This window comes from Stigmatopora nigra, chromosome 15 (genome assembly GCF_051989575.1).
Source record: "Stigmatopora nigra isolate UIUO_SnigA chromosome 15, RoL_Snig_1.1, whole genome shotgun sequence".
NCBI classification, from domain to species: Eukaryota; Metazoa; Chordata; class Actinopteri; order Syngnathiformes; family Syngnathidae; genus Stigmatopora; species Stigmatopora nigra.
In genome coordinates this window covers 5935155-5946319 of record NC_135522.1, presented here as the reverse complement: position 1 = coordinate 5946319, position 11165 = coordinate 5935155, and the positions used below count along the sequence as shown (strand labels likewise).

General features: G+C 46.6%; 2 protein-coding genes across 6 annotated transcripts; both read left to right on the top strand.

Moving 5' to 3' along the window:
• Positions 1-794: 794 nt before the first annotated feature.
• rpsa (ribosomal protein SA) lies at positions 795-3040 on the top strand. 2 transcript variants are annotated; one of them, XM_077735310.1, is made up of 8 exons: positions 795-857; positions 1322-1493; positions 1573-1691; positions 1920-2165; positions 2299-2427; positions 2538-2697; positions 2773-2814; positions 2897-3040. In XM_077735310.1, the coding sequence occupies exons 2-8, from the start codon at positions 1361-1363 to the stop codon at positions 2989-2991; spliced, it is 924 nt and encodes a 307-aa protein (XP_077591436.1). In that variant the 5' UTR covers positions 795-857; positions 1322-1360; the 3' UTR covers positions 2992-3040. The 2 variants fall into 2 exon arrangements, with proteins under 2 accessions (XP_077591436.1, XP_077591435.1); XM_077735309.1 differs by having other exon boundaries at positions 2538-2814.
• Positions 3041-3622: 582 nt separating this feature from the next.
• ubn2b (ubinuclein 2b) lies at positions 3623-10963 on the top strand. Of its 4 annotated transcripts, none has more exons than XM_077734346.1 (17): positions 3623-4274; positions 4753-4890; positions 4980-5081; positions 5168-5293; positions 5369-5472; positions 5566-6064; positions 6164-6234; positions 6365-6494; positions 6560-6666; positions 6762-6872; positions 7093-7233; positions 7322-7372; positions 7447-7489; positions 7598-8550; positions 8584-9520; positions 9643-9838; positions 10235-10963. In XM_077734346.1, the coding sequence occupies exons 1-17, from the start codon at positions 3972-3974 to the stop codon at positions 10399-10401; spliced, it is 4179 nt and encodes a 1392-aa protein (XP_077590472.1). In that variant the 5' UTR covers positions 3623-3971; the 3' UTR covers positions 10402-10963. The 4 variants fall into 4 exon arrangements, with proteins under 4 accessions (XP_077590472.1, XP_077590473.1, XP_077590474.1 ...); XM_077734347.1 differs by having other exon boundaries at positions 7598-9520; positions 10235-10303; positions 10456-10963; XM_077734348.1 differs by having other exon boundaries at positions 7598-9520; positions 10456-10963.
• The last annotated feature ends 202 nt before the right edge of the window (positions 10964-11165 follow it).

The window sequence follows — 11165 nt, the reverse complement described above, 5'->3', positions numbered from 1 at the left end:
AGAAGGAGTCTACGGAACACCGAGACCTAGAAATGCACTGTACAGATATGGCAGTTATGTCATAAGGCATGTTGAATTATGGACTGAAGATACCTGTGATATTCAGTTTTAACTTCAGCCTACTACTCAAATGGGAATAAGTGAAATATACACACCATAGCTTGAGTAAGGAGTAGAAGTACACCTGATAAAATCTTTAAAAAACTAATAATAATAAAAGGAGACCTGAATTTAGCTTTAATTTATTTGTCATGTTGGTTGGACGATATTTATTGAAAATAAATAGAGACGACATATGACATACACTTGACATTTTCTTCTTTTGTGCTACAACTAAAATAGACAAACATGGTCTTTGTTTACACTAGTTAATTTATGAATTAAAAGAATTGTACATTTTTTTTCTTTTTGCCAGCCTATGATTAACTGAATTATTGTTGTGAAGCACCTCTAAATATGTCCACTACAATTTAATTTCAGGGCTCATCAAAAGGACACTTTGAACACTATACGGTCGCGTTGGCTGGAACTCTTTATCTTTGACAAATAAACACGCTTGCCACACAATTCAGACTTTGGCTTAGAAGTCAGCATCTCAGCATTGTCTTAATATGGTCTTTCCATCTCTATTCTCTTAATATGGGATGACATTCCGATTGCCCCCTGTCCTCACCGTGTTCTATCATAGTGGTATTAATACTGCCCCCTTTTGACATAGTAGCAAAATTACAGAAAGCCCGGATGTTGTCCTTCAACCTATCAAAAACTCAGAAACAAAGTATATATACTACGTCACTACCGCTAGGCGGCCTCTTTTGCCATCGTTTGCTTGTTCTTCCATACGGCGTTGTTTCGTGGTGAGTGCTTAAACTGTATTTTTCGACTAATAAACCATCTAATGTGACCAATGAACCAAAATAGAGCCCCACCGTTCGTTCAAACGCACACAGTGATGTATAAGTTTAGATCTGTTGCTTTTGGTTCTTCTTGAATCGCTGTGAGTATATAGGCTAACACATGAAGCTAAGTAGCTTGTGACACGCGGTCTATACACACTTCCCCTGCTCTTTAGTGTACTTTTGACAGTGTAAAATGATATAAACGGGGCTCAGGTAGATTAAGTTGGTTTGAATCATTGCATAGGATGGTGATCTAAATCTATTTAAATACATGACAACCATATGGATACACTAGCCGTAGAGCTGCCATTGACGTCACTTGATGTCCAATCCGTTTTGACTAAACTGACTGATCAAATTGCTTCGGACGTCTATCGCTGTCAACAGAATTCAATGCTTTAATGCGCCCCGTATTTCCACAGCTTTTCCACATCACTCGTTACTCAGGAAAAGCGGTCACGATGTCCGGAAGTCTAGATGCCCTCCAAATGAAGGAGGAAGATGTGCTCAAGTTCCTGGCTGCAGGAACCCATTTGGGTGGTACCAACTTGGACTTCCAAATGGAGCAGTATGTCTACAAGAGAAAAAGTGATGGTGAGTGAAGATCCATATTTGTGTAGAACTTCTCCATCTGGCTTGGAATGCACATTAAACCCATCTCTTTGTGTACAAGGTGTGTACATCATTAACCTGAAAAAAACCTGGGAGAAGCTGCTGCTGGCTGCAAGAGCCATTGTTGCCATCGAAAACCCAGCTGACATTTGTGTCATCTCCTCCAGGAACACTGGACAGGTGACTTTCAGTAGTTTGTCAGAAAAAAAGTCAAAAGCACACTATTAAAGCTTGGCATTGTTGTCAATGTTCAGGTGTCGGAAGTGTGCAATAGTAATCATGGAACTGGCTACGTTTAAACCCATTGAGGACTAATGTCCCATTGGTGGGCTTTACTAGTGACCTGAGCCACATTTGTAATCAAGTGAAATAAAGATAAGTGAATTAACATATTTCCTCCCTTTACAGCGAGCTGTGTTGAAGTTTGCCTCCGCCACGGGGTCCACCACCTTCCACGGCCGTTTCACCCCGGGTACATTCACCAATCAGATCCAGGCTGCTTTCAGAGAGCCCCGCCTCCTGATTGTGACTGATCCTCGCGCTGATCACCAGCCGCTGACTGAGGCCTCCTATGTGAACATCCCATCCATTGCTCTGTGCAACACTGACTCCCCGCTGAGATATGTGGACATTGCCATCCCCTGTAACAACAAGGTGAGGGTGCATGCTTTGGTAATACGCCATTTCTTTTAGAGAACTTTGTTGTACAGAACAAACATACTCTCAACACAGTTGTATTTCTCCATAAATTGCATTTTCTGTTTTTCTAATAACATGTCTTTTTCAGGGTAACCACTCTGTGGGTCTCATGTGGTGGATGTTGGCCCGTGAGGTTCTCCGGATGAGGGGTACCATTTCCAGAGAGCATCCCTGGGAAGTCATGCCTGATCTGTACTTCTACAGAGATCCTGAAGAGGTCAATATTACTATTGTTTTCCATTGGAGGCAGTTTAAAAATATGCATAATTTTTTTCAGCATCAAATTCTTGTACTCATGAGTTGTTGTTTTTTCCTTTTTCAAATCAGATTGAAAAGGAGGAGCAGGCCGCTGCCGAAAAGGCAGTTGGAAAGGAGGAATTCCAGGGTGAATGGACTGCCCCTACTGCTGAGTTTGTCCAGCCTGAGGTTGCTGATTGGTCTGAGGGTGTTGCTGTGCCATCTGTGCCCATTCAGCAGTATGCAGCAGGTAGAGAATTGCTTCAAGGAAACTCTCGTCAAAATGTCTATTTGGGTGTTGACTATTTTCTTTTCTTTTGTCCAGCTGGTGCTCCAGCACCTGCTAAACCTGCTGAAGCCTTCACAGGTGAGTAGTGTTGACTGGCATTGCATTGTAAATAGTTATAATGTTGGTTCTTAGTTTTAATTATTTTTTTATTTGCTTGCAGAGGATTGGAGCAATCAGCCCGCTACCGAGGACTGGTCCACCGCTCCCACTGCCCAGGCCTCAGACTGGGGTGGTGCAACTTCTGATTGGTCCTAAATAGGAAAAAGAAATTACCTTGAAAGGAATAAAAAAGTGTTACACACCATTTTTCTGATTTGTCACTCTTCTTTGATCACACTTTTACAGAGGTTGTTTTAACACCATGGGTCACTTAAACTGGCTTTTCTGTAGTTAAATGTAAATAACATTATCAAGGTCAAATAACCTGTACTCCAGTTGACATTTTGCTCGAATGACCAGTCAAATGAATTGGTCTATAGCTGCCAAGTATTAGTATCAGCATGGAAACAGTGATGCACTAAAACATGCTCCCACATGGATGCAAGTGTCTGGCAGTGATCCTCAAACTTCAAGAAAGGGCTGCCTGCACTAGGTTTGTGTTCCAACCTGTAAGATGAAAAATTCCACCACATAGGCATCATAGGAGTGCAGTAATGTGTTCATTTTTTTTCTGCAAAACACTCATTGGTTAGACTGTTGGATTGGAAACCTGCACAGCTGGGGCCCCCAGTTTGGAGACCGCTACTGTGCCTTTGTTTTCGACTCCGATCCAGCATCCGCGCCTGTGCAGAACAATCGCAACCTGCACGTTCGCGCGCGACACTCCGGTGGGCGTGTCCAAGAACTCTTCCGAATCCCCTATTGGACAAAATCCGTTTCCTTTCCACCCCAACTTCCGCTCTCAGCACGCCAGCCGCGGAATAATGATAATAATGATCAAGATGGCCACTACAGAAGCCTTCTTTCTGTAGCTAAGCACCAATTTCATGGAATCACTTAAAACTGCAGTTTAGAACTCTTAAAGTCCATCGTAGGCGATCGGGGCCCGCGCCAGGAATCATACTCCATGGATTCATTACAAATCAAGAGGAAATCCTCGTGATTGTGTTGCTAGCAGCAGTTATTCAAAGGAAGCTAGCTAGCATAGTAACTAGCTGGCGACTATCTCCGGCGTTAGCTTCCCAACCGCGGAGGAGCCTGGCCCTAATTTGCTCATCCGATCGGCCGGGGAACCGATGGCGGAACCCAGAAAAGTCCCCTTCGTCACCCTCTCGTCCTTCAACGCACCCGCTCTCTCGAGTCCGGAGGTGAGCAAGAAACGCCGCCGTGAAGACGAGGCCATAACTTTGGGCAGTGCGCCCGGGTCAGAGGGTGGCGGAGGCGGAGGATTCGGGACCCCTGGGGCTGATGCCGCCGAGCCCGTGGAGGTCAAACCCACCATCCGTCTCAAACTCTCTCTCTCCGAGCCAAGCGAACGTGGTTCTGCAGAGTTTAACTACATCGAACTGGTGCGCCCGACTCCTAAGCGTCCATCTCAGGTGAGAAGTGCTTCGGTGTGCTGTGATCGGGGCGACAACAGCTTTTGTTCCATTTTGGACCTGTGTCCAAAACTTATCTTATCTTAAATAGTATTAATACAAACCGGGACTGAGCGTCTAAGTGTATTTGCTCCAACAAAAAGTGAGCGGGTGGGAGGTTCCTCACTGCTGACATGCTTCTGTTATGCTCAGTAGATCTGTCAGGATCTACTTTTTTATTTATTTATAGCACTAATCAAATTGAAACAGCCATTTAATAAATATTGATCTATATTATATAGTCTTTGGATACCAAAAAATACACAAGACGCTTTGATCAATTTAATGGGATTTTTATGTACACTTGACATAATCACTTCCAAAGCATAATTACAATTATTTTGCTGAAACATAATCTTTCTAAGAACACAACATTTTTAAGATATATCCAGATTGATGTATGGTTACATCCCTAATATATTTGATTTCTGCCTTGTAGGTACAACTTGCTGCATCAGCTGCTTCAACTGTTCCCAAAGGCCTTGCACCCCCCCTGGACCCCAACGACCCACTCGGTGATGATGACAAGGAGAGACGGGAGGTGGAGGAGTTGGCCAGAAAGTTTGAAAGCAAATATGTACGTTTGAAAAATGTTCTTGAGTGGTGTTGGTAAGCAGTCATTTTTTCATGGTGAGCTATTTTTCTAATGTATTTCTTTGCTTTTAGGGTGGTGCCGTCAAGAAGAAGAAAAAAGACAGGATGCAGGATCTCATTGATATTGGTTACGGGTATGACGAGACCGACCCCTTCATTGACAATTCGGAAGCTGTGAGTTCAAATCCAACACTGTTTTATACAAAGATATATATAAGTTTTATCATATGAATGATGAAGAATATTCCCTCTTTGTACAGTACGATGAGCTGGTTCCAGCCTCTCTGACCACCAAACACGGAGGCTTCTACATCAACACGGGCACTCTGCAGTTTCGAGCCGCATCGGACTCTGAAGGAGACGACACAGAGAATAATCACATAAAAGTATGTTCTTTCAAACTGTAAACACATCATGACTGTCTTGCATTTACTTAATCTTGCAATCAAACATCCTTAAAGTTGAAAGACGGAGAAGAGCGAGTGATTAAAAAGCGTAGGAAGAAGCAAGATGGTGCCGTTTTAGAGGAGAAGAAACCCAAGAAAAATAAAGTACCAAAGCCCAGGTGCGATTCTCTCTTCATTGTGTATTCGTTGTCTGCTGCGTATTATAATCCAGATAATACGCTAGAATTATTTGTATTTTTGTGTTTTGACAGAGTGTCATCATTAAATCGTCCAGAAAAGAAGAAGAGGAAGAAGCTTATGAAAGATTCCCTCCACCTGGCTAACATGTTACGCCGCTTCACCAGGGAGAAGGAAGAGATGCGAAAACGCAATGCGCCTCCTTCTAATATGCCACGACCCCAAACCAAAGTGCCCGGCGGCGCCAACAGCGCCGTCGTCAACAGCCAACCCAAGGCCGCCACCGCCGCTAACGCCGATTGTCACGCGGCGGACTTGACGTCAGACCCAGCTGTGATGTCGCTACTCGGGTCGACCCACAACGACGTCTTACAAGACATGATGGGCGATCTGGACTTTGCCATGCTGGACTCTCCGCAGTCCCCTAGTCCTTCTCACGGGGAGAATGGCTCATTCGGCACGGGTCACAAGGCGGGCGCCGGCCGGGGGTCGCAGGCTCAATCCGTGAACCCGCCAACGCTTCCCACTGGTCTTCCGGGCCCTCTTTTAAAGCGCATTGAAGACCTCCGAGCGGTAAGACATTCAGTCTCGCTTGATATGTTGTACCGTTTTTTCTTAAGATACGTCAGACACAACCAGGAATGAGTCTCTCGTACTTGTGTTATCTCACAGGCATCTCGTCAGTTTGACCAAGAAGGCCGCAAAAAGTTCTTCACAATGGACATGAATAACATCCTACAAGAGTGAGTTACATTTTAGTTTACACTCTTCTCAAACAATTAACCTTTATGCATATATTACTAGACGAGATTTAAAAAAAAGAAAAAAAGGACATGTAAGCATAACATATTTGTGCTTGTGTGTGTGTGTTAGCATCGATTTGCAGGTTCAACAGCAGCCAGCAGATGTTCGTTCAATCATATACTCTCACTTAGAGGCTTTCGTTCCGTGTAATAAAGAAGGTCTGCTCAAGCGCCTCAAGAAGCTGAACCTGAACATCCAGGTGGGTGTCCACTGGGTCACCATCTACATCACTTCACGTTCATGACAATTTACATCCCACTCCAGGACGACCGACTTCGTACACCGCTCCTCAAGTTGAAGCTGGCAGTGTGCGCCGTGATGCCGGAGCAAATTGCTCGCTACAACATGGACTGCATGGCTAAGATGGCAAAGTATAGGACTTTCTTATGCTTATTTTTTTAAGGCAATTTGTCTTTCCATCATATAAGCACTGACATTGTGTTTGTTTGCGTCTCACTCCTGACAGACAGCAGTCGGAGGAGGGAGAAAAAAACGGTTCTGAAGACGATGAGGAGGAGAAGCCAGGGAAGAGGGTCATGGTGCCTCGGAAGAAGTTTGTCTGGGACGACAAACTCAGGTATGGAGCATTTTCTCCTTTGTGAGGTCAGATTGGGTTCCGGTTTACCTTACACTAGAATTGGATGTTGGATTTTTTTTTTAATGCTAAAACCATTCACAACTATGTAGTACTTTTTAAAAAGTTTTCTTTGCCTAAACAGTATTTGAAGCAACACTTCTAAAAATATATAATGTTTTTCCCTGCACTGAGCATTTCTTCTCTTGTCATTGTCGGTCAGGTCGTTGCTATGCAATTTGGTGCGTGTGAAGCTGAGCTGCTACGAGCTGGAGGGCAAGAACACAACTCCCGAAGATTACCTCAAAGCCTTCATGGAGACGGAGGTCAAACCACTTTGGCCGAAAGGTTGGATGCAGGGCAGGTGTGTGTTTATTTTAAAATGATTTCTCCCACTCCTAATAAGTTACAGTTACTTTTGGACACTCCGTGTATTTCTTTTTATTTACTAGGATGCTATTCAAAGAGAGCATTATGACTCATGGTCACCTTACTGGCTACACGTGAGTAAAATGGCAATTAAAGACAATTCACCAATTAATTTATCTTCATTTTAATGGATTTTTTGTTTTTACAGAGCAAAGAAAAAGATTATCACCACACCCAAAGTCAAGCCCAAGGTGACTCTAATGTTTATAGATCACTTATTCGTGACAAAATTACTTATTAGCAATTTTTTTGTTAGGTTACTGACAAAACTGTTGTTAACATAAATATTTGTTTGGCAGGAGGCGGCTTGGGTTCAGCGGACCACACCCTCGGCAGGTGTCGCGCCGTCCCCTGTCGGGCAGGTTGCTAAGCGACCGTCTCAGCCCTCATCTGAGCCCATATGCCTGGATTCCCTCGATGACGACCTGGCGGTTCCCTCCTTGGACTCCATCTCCCAGGCGCTCATGATCCTTGGCAACGCTGCCAAGGGTCTGGCACAAGGGGAAAACCCTCCCTCCCCAGATGTACCCAAGAGTGTGGCTAACCCACCTTCCACTCCCCACGTCTCTCCTCTTATCCAGCAGCAGAAAAAGAACTTGGCCAGCACCCCCGTTTCCAGCAACCCCCGCTACACATTTACTTCCCCCTCTGCCTCCACCCCCTTCTCTCGCCCGTCCTCGGTCACCTTCTCGCCCGTATCGTCAGTCAGGGTGGATGCGATGGGGGTGGTTAAAGGGCCAGGACAGGTGCACAGACACTCGGTGTTGAACACTCAGAGAGCTGTGGGGGTCGCTGTGCCTAAAGTTAACTCACCTGCAACTGCTTCACCGGCTAAACCCCGCCCTCCGCCCACCACGTCACCCCTGGCGCCTCCGGGGTCAAAGGTGGGGGTCTCAGCTTCCCCGTCAAGCATCATTAAATGCAGCAATAATAAAGGAATCAACAGTAGCGACCCTGTCATCATTACGTCGCCCCCATCTCGATCCAGTGTCCAGCCGTCTTCCGTGCACGTGAACCCCAAAAGCTTCCTGTCGACGCACTTGGCCCACAGCCCGCAGGTCAAATCTACACCCTCTGCTCAGTCCCACCTGGGAGTTTCAACCACACAACAGTCAGGCTTCATCACCCCCATGCACGCCACCATCACCAAATCAAGTCACAGCGGCATCACGCCAATTGTCAAACTGACACCTCGCACCCTGACTTCGGCCACCGCCACCCCTCCTCGCGCCCTCAGCTCTGCCACCGTCACCTCGCCCCGCGCCCTCAGCTCTGCCACCGTCACCTCGCCCCGCACCCTCAGCTCGGCCACAGTCACCTCGCCTCGTACCCTCATCACGGCCACCGCCACTCCCACTCGCACCCTCAGCTTGGTCACCTCACCTCGCACCCTGAGCTCGGCCACCACCACGCCCTCTCGTACCTTCAGCCCAGCCACCGTCACCTCGCCTCGCACCCTCAGCTCGGCCACCGCCACTCCCTCTCGCATCCTCAGTACGGCCACGGTCACCCCGCCTCGCACCCTCATCTCGGCCACCGCCACCCCGCCTCGTACCCTCAGCTCTGCCACCATCACCCCGTCTCGCGGCCTCAGCTCGGCCACCATCACCCCACCTCGTACCCTCAGTTCAGCTACCGTCATCCCCTCTCGCACCCTCAGTTCAGCCTCCATCATCCCCTCTCGCACCTACAGCTCGGCCGCCGCCAACCCCCCACGCGCCATCATCTCGGCCACCGCCACACCCCCCGGCACCCACGGCGTGGCCACCGCTAATCCCCCGTCTCGCACCCTCGGCTCATCCAGCGTCACCGCCCCGCCGGTCACCCCGTCCCGCCACCTCAACTCAGTCGTCACCACCTCAAGTCCGCTGGGCCCCGCGCAAATCCCCCCCAGATCTCAGGTGACCCTCCCCTTCCAGCAGTTCTCCTCCAAAAGCCCCACGGGGCCCCGGCCAACGTTTTCAGGTGCCAAGGTCAGTCAAGGTGCTTCCGCTGCCCCGAGCAACCAGAAGAGTCCAGTCATCATCAGCAGCAGCAATCCAGCCAACAGTAGCCTTCTAAACACCTCGTCCGTCGGCAAGCATTCGGGAAGCGGCCCCCCTCCGACGACGGTCTCCGCCAACCCGGGTCAGCAGCGTCAGAGGCCGGGCAGTGTGACGTCTCAGGGAGCCAAACCGGCGACGTCCGTCCCGTTGTCATCGGTCTCTTCTCAAATGCCACAGGTTTGCTGCTCAGTTTTATTAAGTACTTATTTGTGTATAGTAGGCAAAACACAGTAATGGAGACACCTGAGTATTTTCCCTCGTATGTTTATTTTTTTTTAAATGCTTTTCCTTTTGTTTAGGTGTCATCAGCGGGTAGCAGCCTCCTTGCCTCTGGCTCGCCTCTTCCTCTGGGATTTGGAATGCTGGGGGGCCTGGTCCCAGTGTCGCTTCCCTTCCAGTTCCCACCGCTTCTCAACCTGCCTTCTTTGGGAACCAGTACGGCCCCCAGTAGCTCTGCACCCACCAACAACTCGTCCTTCTCGACCTTGACTCAGAGTAAGTGTAGTATATACAAAAAATGCAAATAAGTCATTATTGTTTTGTGTGGAGAGCCATTATTGGTAATTAAAAAAAAGGAAATATTTGATTTATTTGAATTAGCTTTTCAAAAATAAGAATGATTTGACTATCTCTACAATGTTAAACAATATAAGTGCACTGATGCCCACTATAGACTTGATGGTATATGTGCCCACTCTTAAGTGCGATTGTGGAGCCCACAAGCTGTTTGTCTATGACATTTTCCCCCCATTTGTTTGCCTGAACCCCACTCAAACATGTCCCCGTCTCTTCTTTTGTCGGTCCCATAAACCCAACTACCTTTTCCTCGCTCATTCTTCTTTTCCTTTTCACCCCAACGTCCTTTATGGGCCCCCTGTCCTGTCTCCTCAGATCTGTATAAGAGCCTCCAGTCGGGGTCTCAGGTCACTCTGCCTTCTCACTTGCAGCTTGCTTTCTCAGGTAAAATGTCAGCCTCCCTCCCCTTGTTAACCATTTTGTCTTTTCTTTCTGTGCTGTGGTCGCCTCCCCTAATTTTACGTATGAATTTTAGGAACTAAAAATCCCCGACTAGGACTCGTAACCAAGTTGTGATTTCTTTTGTTTGTACACAGATGTTGGCCCAAGCCAGGGTGGAGAGTCAAAGAGGAAGACACTATGATAGCAGCAGGAGCCAGGTGAGGATTCCCACCCAAAAAAAAACAATTTGAACTTGGCCCACATTAATTTCCAAAGGAGAAAGAAAACTTTTTATACTTTTTGAATCGATTTTAGCCAAACAAAAATGACAAATACAAGGAAGGCGGCAACGTTTACAAGGCAGATTTGCATCAGCCACTATGGACACGGACAATGTGTGTGTGCTGATGTAGGAGTGACAGAGTGCCTTTAGGATGTTTTTCTCTCTCCGATGCATGGTCAGTGTCTACATGGTGCTCTTATAAAAAAACAAAACACGTTACGATCAGGAATGACGTGCAAGAGAGGAAAAATAAACAGGGCTGAATTGGAGCTACCCCTTACAAGATAAACACTTGTTTTTATCATACTTGAATTCTTTAGCAAGTTCCATTCTGTACAGTACTGATACATTTTAATAATGAAAAATGTTAAAAACTAGAATTTGGCTTTGGTCTGTTTTTTTTTCACTCCATTTCTTGTTTGGCAATTTTATAGTTCTATTCATTGCCCTTTTAAATGGCTCTAAGGTCCCCAGGTGTTAATGCTTTCTCAAAAATATACTGGCGACTAATTTTCTCTGCTAAATGACACTAAGCTGCATAACTTAATTCCCTTATTCACTCGCAATGCAACCAAGTTTAAC